The 21,916-nt window shown below is 42.0% G+C and overlaps 1 protein-coding gene across 1 annotated transcript in view; it reads right to left on the bottom strand.

Annotated features, from left to right (window-relative positions):
* Rec114 (REC114 meiotic recombination protein) overlaps positions 1-21,916 on the bottom strand; it is a 116,672-nt gene that overhangs the window by 60,754 nt on the left and 34,002 nt on the right. Inside the window, exon 2 of the mRNA XM_045160631.1 lies at positions 19,746-19,835. Coding sequence (XP_045016566.1) covers positions 19,746-19,835 — 90 coding nt within the window. The remainder of the gene's footprint in view (positions 1-19,745; positions 19,836-21,916) is intronic.

Here is a 21,916-nt window from a genome sequence, read left to right as displayed (position 1 = left end):
GGGTAGAAAATTAAATAGTCAACATTACTGACTTCATATGCTTATGCTTAAGATTTTCACACTAAATGCAAAATAGAAGCTTTTAAAAATTATTGTCAAGAAACAGTCCCTAATGAAAGAAGGACATGAAGTCCAGCTATACAGGTCACGATGTAAGTGCAACAGAACAAGGGTGTAATTATAGTTTAAAAGCAGTGCAGGCTAGATAAGCCCCTGCATTCCCTCTCAGCTATTACCATATCAGTGAGGCTGGATATCAGCACTCACTTCCCACCACACACTTTGTGAAACAAGGTTTGGGTCAGAGATCACCATTTCAGCCACCCAATTAGAGGGCCGTGTTTATCTGATCCACTCTAGTGAGTGAATTATTTACATCTACATAAATGTTCTTGATTTATATTTGGATACTCTAACTCACTCACAGTACATCTCCTAGTTACAGACAGAGCCTCACTGGAGAGTCCATGAACTATCAAACCTCACAGAAAGCTGGAAAAGTTTTAACTGTTTGGTACATTACAATCAGAAAAGGTACTTTTAAAAATACTTTCTTCAAGCCAGGTGTGATGGTGCATGTCTTTAATCCCAACACTTGAGAGGCAGAGGTAGGAAGGTTGCTGTGATTTTGAGGCCACCCTGAGACTACATAGTGAATTCCAGGTCAGCCTGGGTTAGAATAAAACCCTATCTCGAAAAACCTAAATAAATAAATAAATAAAAATACTTTTTAAAAGCCGAGCATGGTGGCACACACCTTTAATCCCAGCACTTTGGAGGCAGAGTTAGGAGAATCGCCTAGAGTTCAAGGCCAGCCTGACATTACACAGTGAATTTCAGGTCAGCCTGAGTTAGAGTGAGACCCTGCCTTGAAAAACAAAACAAAACCCAAAACCTTCTAATAAAATATTTCAGATAAAAATAAAATGAGGAGGGCTGGAGAGATTGCTCAGTGGCTAAGGCACTTGCCTGCAAAGCCAAAGGACCCAGGTTTGATTTCCCAGTACCCACATAACGAGAGATGCACAAGGTGATACATATATATGGAGTTCATTCGGTAGTGGCTAAAGGCCCTGGTGCATCCAATCTCACTCTCTTTCTAACTGGCTCTTTTTCTCCCCCTCTCTCAAATAAACAAATAAATAAATAAAATTTTTTTAAAGCTGGGTGTGGTGGCACATGCCTTTAATCCCAGCACTCAGTAAGCAGAGATAGGAGGATTGCCACAAGTTCAAGGCCACCCTGAGATACATAGTGAATTCTAGGTCAGCCTGGGCTAGAGCAAAACCCTACTTTTAAAAACCAAAAAATAAGCTGGGCATGGTGGTACACGCCTTTAATTCCAGCACTTGGGAGGCAGAGGTAGGAGGATCATCGTGAGTTTGAGGCCACCCTGAGACTACACAGTGAATTCTAGGTCAGCCTGGACTAGAGTGAAACCCTACCTTGAAAAAACCAAAAATAAATAAAAGTAAATAATAATAATAATAATAATAATAATTAAAATGCGGGAAAAACAGGAAAAATAATTTAATTGTTTTATACTCCCAGATCTAATCCAGTGCTGCAAGAGCAAGAACTCATACAAGAAAGACATCCTTCCATCGGTGAGGCTCTATCCCAGCACTTGAATACCACTCACTGGGCCTGGGCTTCAGCATCTACAACTAGGCTTAGCCATGTGCCCCTATGCCAGTTAAAGAGACAAGTGATGGTGAAGAGCAGAGGAGAGTTATACAAGGTGGCCACATTGTGAAGAGTAATAAAGGGGACCAGTGATCCCAACTCCATCTTTGGGGTCCTGACATGAGGCTTAGGTTTAAATAGCAGAAGAATTATGATTTGCGTCATGAAGCAGTCCTGGTCTAGGTGTCGTTTGCTGATTACTGTCTCAGTTCTGGCTCTGCAAGGTAGTCCAAAGAGGGCCCTATTAGTCTGGTTCTCAGGAGATGGCTACTTTGGCTCCAGGATGCGGCTCACCATCATATATAATTGCCCCATCTAGGTGTGTGTGGGGGGAGGGGAGAGTGTCCTGTGAGGTTCTGCTGCTCCTACACTCCCAGGTGACCACAAATTTAGAACAGTGACTTGTCTCTGAGCCTCGAAGGGAGTGAGGTAGGCTAGACAGACACCCCTTTGGTGGTTGCCATGCTCAGTGCAGAGGTGAGCAAGAGACCCACAGGAAAGGACAGAGTGGGGAGTTGATGGTTTTCAGCACAAGCTGCTTCTAAATGTCTGCTTCAGCCTTACCACACAACACTGCGGCATGGGACACTGAGCCTCAGGGGCAGTCTGGTGGGGACAAGCCAGATTCAAACCACAGTGACTTCATTAGTAACTAGGAAAATTAAGTTCCTGCCATAAAGAGAAATCACCACCCATCTACCAAAATGGCTAAAATGAAAACAGAAAATTTCAGAAATGGATTGCCAAGAATGTTGTCAGGAATATGAGACTCACCTCCTTTACTCACAGGAGTATAAATTGGGCACAGTTCTTTGGAATGTTATTTAGTAGTTATTATCAATAAAAGATACATGTCTGTATCTTTGCTCTCTCTCTCTCTGTCATAGAGTTTCTAGATCAATAGCACCAGCATCACCTCGAAGTTTGCTACATATGCAGAATCTCAGAAGACAGCCCAAACCTGCCAAGTCACAGTCCGTACTTTAATAGGAGTACCTGAGAGAATTCACTGATAAGTTCTGTCCTATAACTCATCAGTTCCACTTTAAACTCATCCTGTCCAGACAAAACCACATGCGAATGTTCACTAAAAGACACATACTAGAGTGTTCGTGTTTGTGATAGCTAAAAAGGAAATCATGTGAACACCCCCAGCACAATGGGTCAGCCACTGCGTGGACTCACAAACAAGGACAGGCAGTCTACTGCTGCACACATCACGATGAAAGAGCCCCATAAATAACAATGAGTAGGAACTCTGACAGAAAAATCCCATACTACTCATTTACGTAAGGCACAAACACAGGGAAATTAATCCATGCTGTTAGAAGTCACAGTGTTGGTTAGCCTCTGGGGAAAGAGAGGTGCAGTAGTCACTGGTGGGACAGGAGAAAGGCTGCTGGGCTACTGAAAACATTCTGTTTCTTAACCTGGCCAGAGCCCACATGAAAAATGTGTCTCATCAGTCATCTAGGAAATGAGAAGTAAACCACAATGACAGTGGCGTGGACACCAGAGTGACCAAAATCACAGACTGATGACACTGCTCAGTAAGAATATAGCTGGGGGCTAGAGATGGCTTAGCAGTTAAGGTGCTTGCCTGAAAAGCCTAAGGACCCATGTTCAACTCTCTAGATCCCATGTAAGCCAGACACACAAGATGAAGTATGCACAAAGCCACACGTGTGCTCAAGTTGGTGCACATGTCTGGAGTCTGGATGCAGTGGCTGAGGTCCTGGCATGCCAATCCTCTCTCTCTCTCTCTCTCATAAAAAAGGCCAGTCTGTTGGGTTTGCCTCAACAACAACAACAGCAAAAATATAGCTGTGGCTTAAGCGCTTAAGGCACTCGCCTAAAAACCTAAGGACACAGGTTCAATTTTTCAGTACCATTAGTGTGGAGTTCATTTGCAGTGGCTAGAGTTCCTAGCAGGCCCATTCCATTCTCTCTCTCTCTCTCATAAATAAATAAATAATTATCTTTTTTTAAAAAAGAATATAGCTGGGGCTGAAGAGAAAATTCAGTCAGTTAAGTTCTTGTAAGCATGAAGGCCTGACTTAGATCCCTAGTACCCATGTGGGAACAAAAAAGGCTGGGTGTGATAGACAGCGTATGCTTGTTATCCTAGAGGAGGTGGAGGTAGATGGATCCTCAGGGCTTACCAGGCCAATGAAAGACCCTGTCTCAAAAAAAGAACAGGGACAGCATCTGAGGTACACACATGCACAACATATCTTCACACACACAAAAGAATTTAGGGCAACTTTAAGTTGTCAAAGATTGTTGACAGGAAAGCAAAGTCCTACAATCTCTTTGAAAAACCATACAGAAATGTCTTATAGAATTAAATAATCAGTGGCTGGGAGGTGTCTCCGTGGTCAAGGTACTTGCTTGCAAGGCCTACCAACCCAGGTTCAATTCCCAGTAACTACATAGAGCTAAACACACAAAGTGGTGCATGTATCTGGAGTTTGTGTGCAGTGGCAGGAGGCCCTGACACACCCATTCTCCTCTCTCTCTTTCATACACCTACACTCAATAAAAAAAATTTTTTAAAGTAGTTAAACACTCATTTACCATTTCACTATTCAGCCTAGTAGTTCTACTCAGGTTATTACCCAAGAGAAATTATGGCACTACAGAAAAGGCTTGTTTTAAAATGCTCACAGCAGGGCTAGAGAGATGGCTTAGCAGTTAAGGTGCTTGCCTGCAAAGCCTAAGGACCCAGGTTCTAATCCCCAGGGCCCACATAAGCCAGATACACATGGTGGTGTATGTTCTGGAGTTTGTTTGCAGTGGCCTGAGGCCCTGGTGTGCCCACTCTTTCCATTTGCTTTTTCCCTTCTCTCTCCAATAAATAAATAAAATTTTAAACAATGCTCACAGCAGCATGATGCTAATATGACATACAAAACTAGAAAGAAGGGCAGACACACAGAAGAGCAGACAGATGGAAAGTGGTTGTCTAGAGATGAAAGTAAAGTAGGTGAGGTGAGGGGGTATCCTGGGGTAAGCTGAATGGTCCACAGCATGTCAAATATTGTGTCTAAAACTCACTGAACTTAATGAGTACATTTTATTATAGGTTATATTCCAATACAACTCATCTTAAGCCAATGATAAACCAAGAAAAAAGATTTAAAAGACAATATATTAGCAACAAAACCCCAGTACCTAACAGAAAATATACAGACCACTGGATTTCCAGAAAGCTGAAAAGCTTGGAGAAAAGGGATTTTCACAGACAGTTGGGCACTGACAGCTTTCCATTTTGACAAAGATGCAGCTGTTAATCTAATGCATATAAACCCTCCCTTCATTAGAAGCATAAATCCATCTGGAATGGTGACAGTTCCAAGAATAAAAGGGCTATAGCCCAGCAAAAAGTTTTTTCAAAGCCTAGCAAAAACCCATGAAATCGGGATTCAAAAGAGCCATGCTGGAGACACTGCATCTGCTCTGCCCTGGGTGGCCGGTTGTCTCACTTCCATGATGACTGCTCCATTCACCAGCTAAGCAAGGGACTTAGTGCTACTCTTGCATGTCTTCCTCCACCTAAAGTGCCACAGTTGCCTCCTTCATCACCACCTAGAGTTCAGATGTTTGGCCAGGGTGTCAGGAAGGCACATGAGGAATACTGAGAAAAGTTGGGTGTGGAGATTATAGGATTGTGAGCAGTTCAATGAGTGTTTGTTTGCTTGTTTTTTCTGAAGTTCACAGACTATACCCATCAGCTATGATCAGACTGTGTCCCTTCAAGTTCATATGTTGAAACGCTATCTCCCATGTGGTAGTACAACGAGGCAGGCCTCTAAGAGGTGATGTAGCCATGACTGCAAGCCCTCATGAACAGAAGTAGGACTTAATGAAAGACTTTGGGAAGTGGGTTGCTCTCTTGTGCTTTTCCATCCAGAAAGGACAGAGTATTTATTCCTTTTACCCTCCCCTTCCACCATCTGTGCACATAGCATCCCTCCCTCTGGGGTATGCTACACCATGGTGCCATCTTGGAAAGCCTTGCAAGACATCAGTCCCTCTAGCATTCTGATTTCCCTGCCTCTAGATTCCCGAAAAAGAAATCTCTACTGGGTGTGGTACTTGCTATAGTAGTACACTGGCCCCTCAAAGGTGGTTAAGGTTACTCAAAACTCTCAAAGAGAGCTAAAAAGCAAGGCAATGGGGAGGCCTGGCAGAAGGCCCTGAGACCAGATACTCCAAGATGACTAGTTGACAAGTTTCAGGCAAGGATTATATAAGATTTCAAGTTTATTTAGATGTGGCAAGGTGTAAATATAGAGTAGCAAAATGATTTAATACTCAATAACCCAATGCACTTTTGGAGAGAGAATCAGATGCCAAAAACCCTTTCCCCCAAAGAAAGTGAAGTTAATTGATGCTGATGGTTTTTCATGTGGGAAGGGATGGTCAGTTATGAGAAGCTGTATTTGCCCTTATTTTTCTGTAAGAAGCAACCAAAGAAAAGATTAATATTGTGGTGGCATACCCTGAACTCAGGAGGTTGAGGCAGGAGGATTGTGAGTTCAGAGTCAGCCTGGGCTACACAGTTAGACCTTGTCTCAAAAAGAAAAGAAAGGATGGCACTAAGTAAAAGAGTTTAATTGTACAGATAATCTGATTTTTTAAAATGTGAACTAACATTTCTCTCCTATAAAATTCTTAGGTTGAGAATGAGTTGGATATTTAAAAAAACTAAGCAGATTAAAATTAGTGTTTGAGGGTTACAGGGTTCATTTAAAAAGGAATGCAAAATTCTCATCAGAGAAAAACAATTTCATTTGAAGGATATTTGAACTGGGTGTGAAAAATCAATATCAAACTAAACAAAATAAAAATAAAACAGTCACCCAGATCAACATTTCCAGGATGACCCATGTTTCCCAAGCCAAGAGAATTAGAATTGTCTTGAAACTATTTTACTTCTTAAGTTTTGGACGTAATTTGATTAGGGTGAAGACACTCACATTGGGTCAGAGCCAACAAAGATTAGAAAGGAGTGGCTGGGAACAGTGGCCAGTCTTAAAAAATAAATTCCCCATTTGGGTATCTTTAGTATGCTGGCTTGAGATTTTGGCTTCACAGCTTCTAATTTGAGAAGCATGTTTTTAAATGTAAAGAAACAGCCTACAAGCAGTTATGAACTATCTCACTTTCTTTTTAGAGAGAGCGAGAGAGAGCGAGAGAGAGAGAGAGAGAGAGAGAGAGAGAGAGAGAGAGAGAGGAGAGACACAAACTTGGTGCACCAGGGCCTCAGCTGCTACAATTGAACTCCAGACACTTGTATCACCTAGTGGTCATGTGTGACCTTGCACTTGCATCACCTTTGTGCATCTGGCTAATGTGGGATCCAGAGTGTAGAACATGGGTCATTAGGCTTCACAGGCAAGCACCTTAACTGCTAAGCCATCTCCCTGGCCCAATTATTATTTTTTTAAGGCCTTATGATGTATGAAAAGATGGTAGCCCACTGAAGAGGAAGCTCAGTACTGTCAGGAGCTCCACCCCAGGAGGTAAGCAATCATGCAGAACTCAGCAGAAGCAAGGAAGTAGGTGGCAAGGAAAATCCAGTGTGAGTGGGAAAGGGCACAGCATGGCATATAGCTCAGTGCCCCAGAAAGTCACACTTCCAAGACCCTCCTACAGAAAGTGTTCACAATGCTCAGCATAAACTTAGCCCACACTGTAAGAAGCATCAGGTGGAGGAGGAGAGCTGAGACCTAGGGGAAAGGGGCTGCATTCACTAGGTGTATATCTGTTTGTGCACATGCAGGTGTGGGAAGGACAAATATAGTGTAAAGGGGGATATCCCAATCCTGTAATTCAACCACACTACCAAAACCTCAATCAAAAGCTAAACAGACATTTATCTTAAAAAAAAAATCCTGCTGGGCGTGGTGGCGCACACCTTTAATCCCAGCACTCGGGAGGCAGAGGTAGGAGGATCGCCGTGAGTTCGAGGCCACCCTGAGACTACATAGTGAATTCCAGGTCAGCCTGAGCCAGAGTGAGACCCTACCTCGAAAAATTTAAAAAAAAAAATCAAAAGAAAAATCTACAATGAGCCAGGCATGGTGGTGCACGCCTTTAGTCCCAGCACTTGGGAGGCAGAGGTAGAAGGATCGCCATGAGTTGGAGGCCACCCTGAGACTACATAGTGAATTCCAGGTCAGCCTGGGCTAGGGTGAGACCCTACCTCAAAAAAAAAATCTAAAATGGCCAACAAGCTCATACAAGATGTTCAGCATCATTAGCCACTAGAGAAATACAAATCCATGGCATATGAGGCATCGTTTCACAACTATTAGGATAGCTAATCGTTGGTGACAGCACTGGGGATCAAATTCTGGGTCACAAGTATGTTAGGCAAACTCTCAATCATGAGGCACGTGCACTTAAGTGAAAAAACAGAAAACACACAGTGGTGAGAATGGAGCCATGTGCACTATTGGTAGGAGTGTAAAATGGTGTAGCTAAATGTGGAAGCCAGCTAAACACAGACTTACCACATGGTCCGACTTCTGCCTTGCTTGAGGACAAAAGAGGGGGGTCTGGTTTTGTCCTTATCTCTTTTCCTCTAAAGGATTTCCTCTTTCCTAGACTCCAGACATAAAGATGTGGCCAAGGCTGTAAGGCACCTAGACACTTGACATGGGAACTACAGTGATCAGTTCATCCCCCCATTCAGTAAACCACAAACCAAGTTACCATGCAGATTACATAATTGGGGCCCCTGCTTTACTTTCTTTTCTAAATCCTTACCTACCCCTCCTGCTATACAGGAGCTCTACCTTCTTTCTTTCTCCTAAGTTCTATGATAAAATTTTTCTCAACCTCACACTCAGTGGTCTGTGGATGCCATTCATCGAATTCACTAGAACCAGTAACACCTTTGCAGACACACTCAGAAGTGTCTCTCAATACAATCAAACTGACAGCTAAGGTTATCAAGGGGCTGCAAAGATGGCTCAGCAGTTAACAATGCTGGCTTGCAAAGTTTACTGGCCAGGGCTTGATTCCCTAGCACTCAGGTAAAGCCAGATGTAAAAAGTGGTGCATGCAACTGACATTCCTTTGTAGTGGCAAGAGACCCTAGTCTACACACACACACATACACACACACACACAACCTTTCAAAAGATGAATCACCTCATCAGTTCTACTTAGGGGCACATAATCAAAAGAAGTAAAAACAGAGTGTCAAGGACATATTTGAACACACTGTTCAGAGTAGCATTTTATGCATAAGAGGCAAAAGTTGGAAGTGACTCAAGTACTCAAGATGAATGAATCAGAAAACTAAATGTCATATATAAATACAATAGAATTTTGTTCATGCTGGACAAGGAAAGAAACTATGGGTGAAACTTAAGGACATGATGCTCAGTGAAGAAAGCCAGTCTCAAAAATGCTACATGATCCTACTTCTAGTCAAATTCACAGCCATATTCAAGGCAAAATGGTGCTTACCAAGATGGGGGGAAAGGGAATGATTTTTTTTGCAAGATAGCAAGAGTTCTGGAGGTGGGTGGTGGTGATGGCTGTTGTACAACATGGAATGTGTTGAATGCTGCTGATACTTATGTTTAAACTCAAGGCAGTGTATTTTATATGTAGTTACCATAATTAGAAAAAAAATTAAAGCCCAAACTAGTCCAACGGAGAATCTATTCAAAAAGTCAAGACTGGGATGGGAAAGCCAGCTGAGTAGGATGAGAACAGGGCCAAGCTCCCAGCTTTCTTGTTATCTCAATCCCAGGACACAAATGACAACAGAAAGGCCTACGCAGGCCTTTTTAGAGCCTTATAACAGAGACATGCCTGGTTGAATGCAGCTGCAAATAAACATTTAACAAAAAAATTGGAAACCTGTAGTATTACTAAACTCTATGCACCCAATTTAACCTGAAGCACTGTGTTAATTCCCCCAGGCCTCACAGAAGGTGGCAATCAGAGACCTAAGAGTTTAAGGGAAATTAAATTTAAACAGCTACTCCGTATGACACAGGAAGCCCAAGCCTTACTGAACTGTGTGGATTTGTCCAAAAGGACAGCACAGGTGGGGCTGGGCTTCAATATATAGTTGTGCTGAAATCCAAATGTGTTCGTTCTGCTACATATTAGGTTTTGTGAATCATAGAAAATATTATGTATGGACTGACAGAAATTGTTCTTTAAGAGGAAAATAGCCTTTAAACATGTATTTTTCTTTTTAATAGCAATTTTCCTGAAAGAACTGCATGGGGGTGGGGGTTGTGCAGTGTAGCCTCCACAAAAATTTGAGTATAAAGCACATTTTAGACCATGCCAACACTTCAATTTCATACTAAACAAAAGTGGCTAAAACTTTCCATAGCTGTCCCATCCCTATCTTTAATGAGAAAAAATTCTTGAAATATAACATGACTCAGGTTAGTATGAAGGCAGAGGGTGCATACATGTGATACTAACATAGAAATGCAACTGAAATGTGTTATAGTCCAATGTCTTTGCTTGTCTAAGTACTGGCTTTTGTTAAACCTAGAAAATGCTAAGTATGAATTGACTAAAATTGCTGAAATAACCTTTGAATATGTATTCTTTTTACCACAATTACATATGTACATAATTTTGAAAATCAAACACTTCGACAATAAAGGCTGATCAGTAAGAACTGAAGGCCTTTTAAATGGAGTAAAGAACAGAACTAAAAAAAGATCCATCTCAATAGACTCAGAAAAGCAGTCAACAAAATTCAAGTCCTATTTATGATTAAAGCTCAGCAAACCAGAAACAATCCACAAAATGAAAGGCAACCTATACAATGGCAGTAAATATTTGCAAAACATAAATCTGACAGGAGTTTAATATCCAGAATACATAAGAAATTCAAAGTTCACAGCAAAACCTAAATTATGCCATTTTAAAATGAGCAAAGGACCTACTGTTAGTCTGCTTTTCATCGCTGTGACAAACACCTGAGGTAATCAGTGTATATGAGGAAAGACTGTTGGGCAAATGGTTTTGGGGGCTCCAGTCCCTGACCAGCTGGATCCAGTGCTTTGGACTTCTGGTGGAACATCATAGTGGGAAGAGGCAGTGGGGAAAAATTGCTCAAGTATAGTCAGGAAACCAAAAGGAAGGAGGGGAATGAGCTGAGGTTCCACTGTCCCCTTCAGGCTCATTCCCCCTAATGACCTGAAGACTGAGTTCTACCTTTTAAAGAACAAATCTTTTTTTTTTTTTCTATTTTTATATATTTCTTAAATTTTTTATTTATTGACTTTTTGCATAAAAAAGCTACACACATAGACCCCTTCCCCCATGCCCCAATTTTGCTGAGGGTCTTTGGTGGGGTTATTGGTATTCATTGTGGGGACCAAGAGGCCTCAGTCAGTGTCTTCAGGGATGGGAGAAACACCATGTCTCAGAGTATTCCCGCCCACCCTGAGGCTATTACAATCTTTCTGCCCCCTCATCCCTGAGCTTTGGCAAGCAAGATAGAAACCTGACTCAGTGGTGCTTTCTCTGTCGACTCTGGATCTCTGTTTTTATGAGGTTTGAGTGACCACAGTATCTGTCACCGTTTTCCTGAAACTGGTTTTCAGGCTGGTGGTGAGAGCAGTATTCCATCATCTCTTCCTCTGTAATGACTTCTGGGCCCAGGCGGATGAGGTGGAGGTGACCCATCTCCTGGTAGACAGCTCTCTTCTTGACATATTGATGTATCCTTGTAAAGAACAAATCTTAACCAGACATGGTGGAGCTCACCTGTAACCCCAGCAATTAAGAGGCAGAGGCAGGAGGATGACTATGGGTTCAAAGTCAGCATGGGACTAGAGTGGGACCCTTCCTTGGAAAAAACAAAAACAAACAAATACATAGATAAAGAACAAACTAATACACAGACAGTTGGGGTATACGTAACACCAAATTAAAACAAATCTGAATAGGTAATTTTCCAAACACAGACCAATGGCCTACAGGTACATGAAATTAATCATCAAAACCATAATTAGGGGCTGGGGAGGTGGCTCACTAGTTAAACACATTTGTTCCACAAGCCAGATGACTGAGGTTTAGATTTGCAAAACCTGCAGAGAGTTTGTAGTAGTCATGGTTCTCTTGAGGAACAGAACCACTAGAAATGAATGATGTAAAAAATGAACTTTATATAAATTATATAAAAAATGAATTACATAAAAAAGGGAATTAGCCAGGCATGGTGGCACACGCCTTAATCCCAGCACTCGGGAGGAAGAGGTAGGAGGATCGCTGTGAGTTCAAAGCCACCCTGAAACTACACAGTGAATTCCAGGTCAGCTTGAGCTAGAGTGAGACCCTATCTCAGAAAACCAAAAAAAGGGGGGGGGATTTATTGGATTAGCTTGCCATAGTCCAATAGCAGTTGCAGGCCCGAGAATCAAGGAGCCCTGTAGCTGCACAGTCCACATGGCCAGATGCCTCAGCAGTCCCAATCCGGCACCGAAGGCCTGGAGGCTTCTTGAGGAGCCGCTGGGCTTTGGTCCAGGCAGGTCTTCAGTGCACACTGGTCTTTAATCCACACTGGAAGGCAGCGAGCAGCTCTGGCAGCCAAGTGGAAGGAAGGAAGGGGCTCTTTCCCCCCAGAGCTTCCTTATATAAAGTCCCCCTGTGAGAGGGGCTGCCTGCTCTGGGGGAAGAGTCTACTCTGGGGGAAGGACTTCCTCCTTCAGTTAATCTTTCTTGGAAGCAACCTCAGGGACCCACCTGAAAGGGGTTTCTGTGGATTACTGAACAGATCCAGTTGACAACACCTTAAAATATCACAGAGCCACACACAAGCGGTGCATGTGTCTACAATCTCAATGCATGTACAGTGATGGGCTGTAGACTCAAGAGAATTCCAAGGCTCACAAGCCAGCTAGTGTGGCATTCACAGAGGGGAACAACAAGGCAGGCCCTCCCTGTCTCAAACAAGGTGGGAGGCAAGGACCAATACCCCAAGGTTGTTCCTCTGATCTCCACAAGTGTTCCAGCATGCACATGCACAGGCCCATATACATATACACACCAAAAAAATCCCATTTGATATCATCTCATACTTCTAATATGGATATTGCAAAAAAGACCAGAAAAAACAATTGTGGATAAGGATACAGAGAACAGGCAACACAGACTATTGGTACAGCCACATGGAAAACATAGGAAACATAGGAAATTTCCTCAAAAAAATCTAAAGGAGAACCATCATATTGGTCCAGCAATCTCATTTTTAGGTATATAACCAAATGAAATGAAGTCAGCATTTAGAAGAGCCATCTGTAGCCTTATCACAATAGCTAAAAAATGGAGCCTTAGTGTCCCTTGATGGATATGTAGACAAAGGGAATGTCGTGTATATCCACATGTACACATTCAACAGAATGAATTCTGCCACCCCTAACAGTATGAACGAACCTAGTGCTAAGTGAAATAATGAAGGCACAAAAAGAAATATTAAATTTATATATATGTATGTGTGTGTTTATATATGTGTGTGTGTGTGTGTATATGTATGTGTGTGTGTGTATATATATATATATATATATATATATATATATATATATATGGTTTCATTTTTCAACTTTTCTCAGGTAGGGTCTCACTCTAGCCCAGGCTGACCTGGAATTCACTCTGTAGTCTCAGGTGTGGACTCGAACTCACAGCAATCCTCTTACCTCCGCCTTCCAAGTGCTGGGATTAAAGGTGTGCGCCACCATGCCTGGCAATATTACATCATCTAACTACCCTTGAATCGAAAGAAGTTGACTTCAAGCCAGGAATGATGGCTCATTTTTATAATTAAAGCACTGGCAGGGGGATTGCTAGAAGTTAAAGACAGCTTGGGCTAAATAGCGAATTCCAGACCAGTCTTGACTAAGAGTAAGACTTTGTCTCAAAAAGAAATGTTGAATTCAGTTCAGGGTGGCTCAGTGGCTAAAGGTGTATGCTTCAAGTCACTAGTTGCTCACATACAGCAGATGAAAAAATGTGGCATTTGTATGCAGAGGCAAGAAGCCCTGTGTGTGCGTGCGCACATGCACACACACAGCATACTTGAAGTACATTTTTTAAAAGTTGAGTTCATCAGAGAAGCAGAGCAGAAGGGTGGCTATCAGAGGTGAGGGAGAACATGGGCACAATGGCAGATGCTAGTCTAAGGGATAGAGTTCCATTAAATAGAATGGAGAGACTTCAAGAGGCCTAAGAGACAGCATGGAGACCACAACAAATAATACTACACCATGCACTTTAAATCTGCTAAGAGTGCACACCTTACATATTCTCAGACAGATGAGGAAAACTCATTATCTCTGAGTACTGGGCAGGTTTTGGGCACTGTTAAAAGCACTGTTAAACACTGCTGAAATCAATATCAATGTTAATAATAAGTGTTTATTATAAATACTCTTGATGATTCTTTTCTTGTAACAAAGCAAAGCTATTGTGGCTGGGGGGGGGTGATTCACTACTTGACAGCTACTGGACGTTTCCTTGCTGTTGTGACTCCTGTGAGCTAAAAAGGACTATTAGCTGACCAGACAGCTGGACCCTCCTTTACTAGAGCCAATCATTTTGAACATTCCACAAATGTCTTGAGGAAGCTTCGTAGCAATCACAGACGCTTGCTCCAGCTCCTGAAAGTACAGCCTCAGCCACAACTGTTTCAAGAAACTCATTCAGGGCTTTCCCTGTGACAATTTCCACCAAAGCCAGAGGGGAAGCACATCCCCTGGTGACCTAAGATAAGGACTTTTTTGGCTGGTACAAAATAGATAATGCTATGATTGGTTTAAAGAACACCTCCATTTGCATGGAGGTCTGCTAGATCAGTGTAACCAGTCTTCTGCTACATCAGCAGTTTATTTAGCTCACTGTGTGAAGCAGCTGGTAGATACCTTCCTACCATTAACATTAGGTATAACATTAGGCCCAAAAGGTTCCCCTTGAATGGTCTTTTCTTGCCTACTGTTAGGTTCTCACTGCTGGGACAAAACACCCAACCAGAAGCAGCTTATGGAAGGAAAGGGTTTATTTCTACTTTACAGTTTCAAGGGGAAGTTTCATCATGGCAGGGAAAGCCTAACAAGTACAGTGAACCAGGCAAATATCTCTCATCTCCATGGGAGCAGGAAGGAAGTAGTCTAAATTCTGGACTTGGAGCTGGGCTATATTACTCCAAAGCCTGCCCCCAGCAACAAACCTCCTCCATTAAGGCTCGACCTCCCAAAGCCACCACAACTTTTTCAAACTGCTACAAGTCTGGGAACAAATATTCAAAACACAGAAGCCCACATGGAACAGTTCATTTCAAGCCACCTCACCTAGCTTTGGTGGAATCAGCTCAGTTGGTCACACAGCAGCAGTCACAGCAGTAGCAGTGACAGTGGAGCAGAGCTACTTGTGACAGCAGAGTGGCTGGTGGCAGAGCTGCAGAAGTGGAGTAGCATAGCAGGCCAGTGTGACAGTCACAGATGGGTGAGACCTCAAGGTCACTGGCAAGTAGCAGTAGAGGCGGCGGCAGCATTTATCAATACCTTGGTATAGCTACTGCAAGGGCTGATGAATCCTGACTTCTTAGGCTCATTCTGAGCTGTAACACTTGTCTCTGCTGGACAATACTGGAGTCCTGCCCAAGAGCTGTGACACTAGGGCACCACCTGCTGCTGTTCCTGCCTGTTAGCTGCTGCTGTTGCTGCTATCATATACCCAATGGATACAAAAACTGCCAGAGTCCAGCTTGGGAAGAGCTTCTCCTCGCCTGCCCACAATTTCAATCCAGATAGAGCAAACAAACTCCAGCCAGCTTACTGGTAACTCTCACCATACAAACACAAACAAATGGGAATCAGGTGATGATATGCTAACTAGCTTGACTACAGCAATTACTTCATAATGTATATGTTTATCTACATATCACACTAAAGTTTAAATACATGTACAATTTTCATTTTAAAGCCATCAAACTCTTTAAGTGGGGGGAACATCTTTCTGAAAAGTACGAACAGACCAATCTCAAAGTGTATATATATATATATATATTTTATATATATATATATATGTATATATATATATATATAAAATATATAGTTAAAATTAATCCTCAAGTCCAATGATGGAAGGCTTTCCTCTAAGATCAGAACAAGGCAAGGATTTCACCTCTCATCATTTCTATTCACCAGTGTAAAGGATGTCCTGGTCAGTATAACCTTCAGGAAGAAGGCTTGGGAAGTACACGGGTTGGACAGAAAGGATATAAAATTGCTTACCCACAGAGGGGCGGTGGGGAGAGACTGGAGGATAGCCAGGGCTTGCTGGTTAAAATGGCAGCTCTGGGTTGAGTGATTGACCCTGTCTCAGTGAAATATATGAAGAGCAACAGAGAAGGGCATCTGAAGTTCTGAAGTTCTCTGCCTCCACGTGCATGCACAGGGCAGCACACATCTGTGCATAAACATATGTGCATAAACCACAAATAAAAATCACCACCTCTCTCTTTCTCTCTCTCTCTCTCTCTCTCTCTCTCTCTCTCTCTCTCTCACACACACACACACACACACACACACACACACACACACACACACACACTACACAGAAAGCTGAAAATCCTTGTATACATGTTTGGTAGCCTTATTCATAACAACCAAAATTAGAAACAATCCAAATGTCTGTCAAAAGTCAAATGAATAAGAAAATTGGGTTTATGTACACAGTGGAGCTCTGTTCAGTAATGAAAAGGAAGGCACTACTGAGGGCACACAGCAACACAGGTGAATCTCAAAACATCATGTAAATAGAAAGCTGCCAAACACAAGATCCCAGTACACAAAATTCAAGACAAGGCAAACCTCTACTGAAGTTATGTACATGTGAATTAGTGATTAATCACTCCTTAGTGTATATATTCTTCAAAACAAAATGTCACACATAGTAAATATATACATTTAACCTTTCAGTTTACAAATAAGTACATTTAAAATTTTAAGTTACTTATAATTTTTAAGATTCATGGACTTTTAAAATAAAGCCAAACTATGTTGTGAGAAAGCCGATCATTGGTTACTGGGCACAAAGTGGGCAGAAGGTAAAGGGTATAGGAAGGTGTCACAAGTGCGGTGCTGGTGTATGAATACAGACATATCAATACCCTTCTTATGCATGTGAATTATACCTCAACAAAGGTGGTTTCTAAAAATAAAGACTTTTCTAGGAAGCAGTACTCAATATCTAAGTTATATATGTGTTGCAACATGCATCGTATTTCTCAGCTATGAGTATATTGGCATTTGGTAGGCTTGGCTTTGTAACTTCACTGTAAAAAAATCATTCCACATGTATACAGAGAAACCTCTGCTGGTCTATAACAATACTTACAACAGGGTATAAAATGATGGAAGGAAATGAGCTTAGGGAGGTTCCCTATGCCTCAGGAAGCCAAACTGCATTGATGACACCATTTAGTAGGACCAGTGACACAGAGAATGAGCTAGGCAGCCCTTGGTAGCAATGCTACCATCTGGTGTATTCCCACTGGCAGCTAAAGGAACCAAATATTGTACAATGGATACTGGCCCTGACAGTGGCAGAGAGCAAAAGAGTGAAATTCCTGCTGTGGCTTTAAAAGGCATCTTTGCAAGTCATCTCACATTCACTGATGAAGCCATATTTCACGTAAGTGGCAAAGTACACTGTTGCAGTATATACATGTGGGATCCTACCATTATGGTATAATTGTAAATGTAAGGGGTTCAGCCAAGGTTAGTGTCTTCTAAATCTATTTGGCCTCTCTGCTTATTGCTGTTTGTCCTCACTAGAATGACACTCCACAATAACAGGTGGTTTTGTCTGTGCTATTTAATCTGATATCCTCAGCATCCTCCCCACACAAAATGCCCATAATAAACTAATTGCTCAATAAATATTTGTTAGATAAATAAATTCTGCCCAAGAAGATAGTCAGTAAAAAATTGTTATATAAATTTATTACATCTATGTAGACAGTATTCCCAGGCAATGATGCCATGACCTTGCAAAGTCTCTGCTTTCTTGTACAATTTCTTTGATTGGATTAAAGTTAACAATTGTTTTCTCTTCATTTATGTTGTTTCTATATGCTAAGTAGAACCTCAACTTCAAGCAATTTCATTCCTAATTTTCTGTTATGTAGTTCTTCTCCCTCTTTCTCTCTCTGTCTCTCTCTGCCTTTCTCTTCTTCCCTGCCCTCCCCTTGTTCCTTCCCTCCCTCTACTTTGGAACTCCAATGTATATCAGGCTCAAGTTGGCCTCAGACTTGCAGTGATCCTCCTGTCTGGGTTGCTTATTTCTTTACTCTAAAACTTCCTAAAATAAGTACATAGAGAGGCTGGAGGGATGGCTTAGCGGTTAAGGTGCTCACTTGCAGAGCAAAAGGGCCTAGGTTTAATTCCTCAGGACCCACATAAGCCCAGTGTTCAAGGTGGCACCTGCTTCTGGAATTCATTTGCAGTGGCTAAAGGACCTGGTGCACCCATCCTCTCTCTTTCTCAAATAAATTAAAAAAATAAGTACATAGAATAAAAAGGGGGCTGGAGAGATGGCTTAGCGGTTAAGCGCTTGCCTGTGAAGGCTAAGAACCCCGGTTCGAGGCTCGGTTCCCCAGGTCCCACGTTAGCCAGATGCACAAGGGGGCGCACGTGTCTGGAGTTCGTTTGCAGAGGCTGGAAGCCCTGGCGCACCCATTCTCTCTCTCTTCCTCTATCTGTCTCTCTCTCTGTGTCTGTCGCTCTCAAATAAATAAATAAATAATTTTTTTAAAAAAGAATAAAAAGGGGCTGGAGAGATGGCTTAGCGATTAATGCACTTGCCTGCAAAGCCTAAGAACTCACGTTTAAATCTCCAGGTCCCACATAAGACAGATGCAGTGATGTAGGCATGCCATGTTGCACATGCACACAAGGGGGCATACACATCTGGGGTTCATTAGCAGTGGCTGAAGGCTCTGATGTGCCCATTCTCTTTTTCTTTCTCTCTCAAAATAAATAAAAAGATAGAATGAAAAGAACAAACACTTCTATATAAAATTAGTTTTATGGGGGCTCTTTAATTATTAAGAGCATGTTCTGATCTCTTTTACCTGATTCTTCTAACCCTCTCCATTTGCTGATTCCCTACCTGGAAGAGCCTCCATGGTCTTCTCAACAAGTCTATCCATCTTCAGATCACTTTCCCCAATTAGGACTCCTACATCCCACTGCTAATCTCACCTTTCCATCTACTCTGATCACTAAAGACGCCTTCACCCCACTGCTGATCTCACCCTTCCATCCACTCCGATCACTAAAGATGCCTTCACCCCACTGCTAATCTCACTCTTCCATCCACTCTGATCACTAAAGACGCCTTCACCCCACTGCTAATCTCACCCTTCCATCCATTCTGATCACTAAAGACGCCTTCACCCCACTGCTAATCTCACTCTTCCATCTACTCTGATCACTAAAGACGCCTTCACCCCACTGCTAATCTCACCCTTCCATCCACTCTGATCACTAAAGACGCCTTCACCCCACTGCTAATCTCACTCTTCCATCCACTCTGATCACTAAAGACGCCTTCACCCCACTGCTAATCTCACCCTTCCATCCACTCTGATCACTAAAGACGCCTTCACCCCACTGCTAATCTCACTCTTCCATCCACTCTGATCACTAAAGACGCCTTCACCCCACTGCTAATCTCACTCTTCCATCTACTCTGATCACTAAAGACTCCTTCACCCCACTGCTAATCTCACTCTTCCATCTCCTCTGATCACTAAAGATTCCTTCATCCCACTGCTAATCTCATCCTTCCATCTACTCTGATCACTACATCCCAAACTCCTTTAGAGAAAGCAATATTCAGTTTCTGCATTTCCCACAGTTAAAACATGCTTGAAAAAGCTTAACTGGCTAAACTTAATAAATGTCAGTAAGACTGAAGAAGCTTGAGGGTAAAAATTTAATGTAAGCTATGAACATAAAGAAATTTGAGTGCATATTCAACTATTAGGCAACAAGACCTACCAGCAGTGTCTGTCCTTGGGAAATAAAGAAGTGACCAGATATAACTATGGATAGAAAAAGGTGCCCAGATTCTTCATTGGACTCAAAAACCTTGAAAAAGAGAGAAAAAGAATGTATTTTAAAATGAATTACTGTAATAAACACAATGCTAATAAGCAGTCTATGTTTTCATAACCATATTCCTTCAGAACACTTTTATTTATTTTGTGATCATTTCCCTATAGTTTGAAGTTTACCCTTACATATGCAGAAACTTCAAAGATAACACATATGCTTTCCTTTGAGACAGTCTCATGTCGCCCCTACTGGTCTTGAACCTATTATGTGGCCAAGTGAAGATCCTGAACTTATGATCCTCCTGCATCTATCTCCCAAGTGCAATCACATGCATGCCCACCATACCCAGGGCTTCATGCATGCTAGGCAAGCATTCTACTAACCAAAATATACCCAAGACACCAGATATGCTTATTTTTTGTTTTTTGCTTTTTTTGAGATAGGGTCTCACTCTAGCCCAGGCTAACCTGGTACTCACTATGGAGTCTCAGGGTGGTCTTGAACTCACAGCAATCCTCCTATCTCTGCCTCCCAAGTGCTGGAATTAACGGTGTGCACCACCATGCCTAGCCCACAGATATGCTTAAAAAAAATTAAAAACCAGGTGAGGCATGGTGGTGTACACCTTTAATCTCAGCACTCGGGAGGCAGAGGTAGGAGGATTGCCATGAGTTTGAAGCCACCCTAAGCCTACATGGTGAATTCCAGATCAGCTTGGACTACAGCAAGACCTTACCTCAAAAACATACACACACACAAAATGAAACAGTATTTTGAAATAAAAAGAATACCAGGGCTGGAGAGATGGCTTAGCAGTAAAGCGCTTGCCTATGAAGCCTAAGGACCCCGGTTCGAGGCTTGATTCCCCATGTCCCACGTTAACCAGATGCACAAGGGGCACACACATCTGGAGTTCATTTGCAGAGGCTAGATGCCCTGGAGCACCCATTCTCTCTCTCTCTCTCTCTCTTTCACTCTCTCTCTCTCTGCCTCTTCCTCTCTCTGTCTGTTGCTGTCAAATAAATAAATAAAAATAAACAAAAAAATTTTTTAAAAAAGAATACCAGACTAAGAGTCAAGAGCTGTAAGTCTGGAGCCAATCTCTTGTCAGTTATATTTTAATATATTATCTACCCCCTATGAGCCTTCTGAAAATAGAGACAATCCCTTATAGGGTTGTTGTGAGACTTCAGAGCTTTGGCTTCTTTTGTCAATCATCCATTTTCAAGCTCATAAGCTCTCAAATGAGTGCTTTCCTTTGCCTGAGCTCTGGGTGACAATGTCACTCACAACAGTGCCACAGTTACCATAATACTCTTGGTATGATCTGGCCATGTCCTGCTGCTTATACTCAGGCAGCCTGAACCATGTTAACCGTTTCAGGGAAATTCCTATTGAAGTGTCATCTTAAATAAGCAAAACATCCTGAATCTCACCACCTCTGTTGATCATTCCCATTTTCCCTTTCTTCATCTTGACTTCACATGTAAGACCTTGGGTTTAGTACCTTTTGATTTCATTTTGTTAGATTTGGTCTCTAGTTCCAGTCTATGGTGTTGTGGTGAGAAACCAAAGCAATTAAAGGGTCAGGGCAAGCACAGGAGTGGGATTTGGGTCTTAAATACCCGTATGACACAGTTGGCGTAATTTTTTTTTTACTTATTTGCAAGCAGAAAGAGATAGACAGACAGTCAGAATAGGTATGTCAGGGCTTCTAGTTACTGCAAACAAACTCCAGATGCATGTGCCACTTTGAGAATCTGGCTTTATGTGGGTACTGGGGAATTGAACCCAGGTTAGCACACTTTTCTGGCAAGGGCCTTAACCACTAAGCCATCTCTCCATCCCACAGCTTTAAAAATCACAAAAACGGTTGTGCAATAAACATTTTTGTATAAATAATAAGATAAATTATGAAACACACTATTGCTTAAAGTTCAAATAATTAGCATATAACTAACTCAACCTCAGTATCACTCAAAGGGCTCACATTCTACTGGGAAATAATGCTCTACTTTTCAGTTTGGGAGGTTTCAGATCTTTTAAAAGATATTTTTATTTATTTACAAACAGAGATAGGAGACAGAGAAAATGGGTGCACCAGGGCCATTCAG

The sequence above is a fragment of the Jaculus jaculus genome, chromosome 10 (assembly GCF_020740685.1).
Source record: "Jaculus jaculus isolate mJacJac1 chromosome 10, mJacJac1.mat.Y.cur, whole genome shotgun sequence".
NCBI lineage: Eukaryota > Metazoa > Chordata > Mammalia > Rodentia > Dipodidae > Jaculus > Jaculus jaculus.
This window is presented reverse-complemented; position numbering and strand designations above follow the sequence as displayed.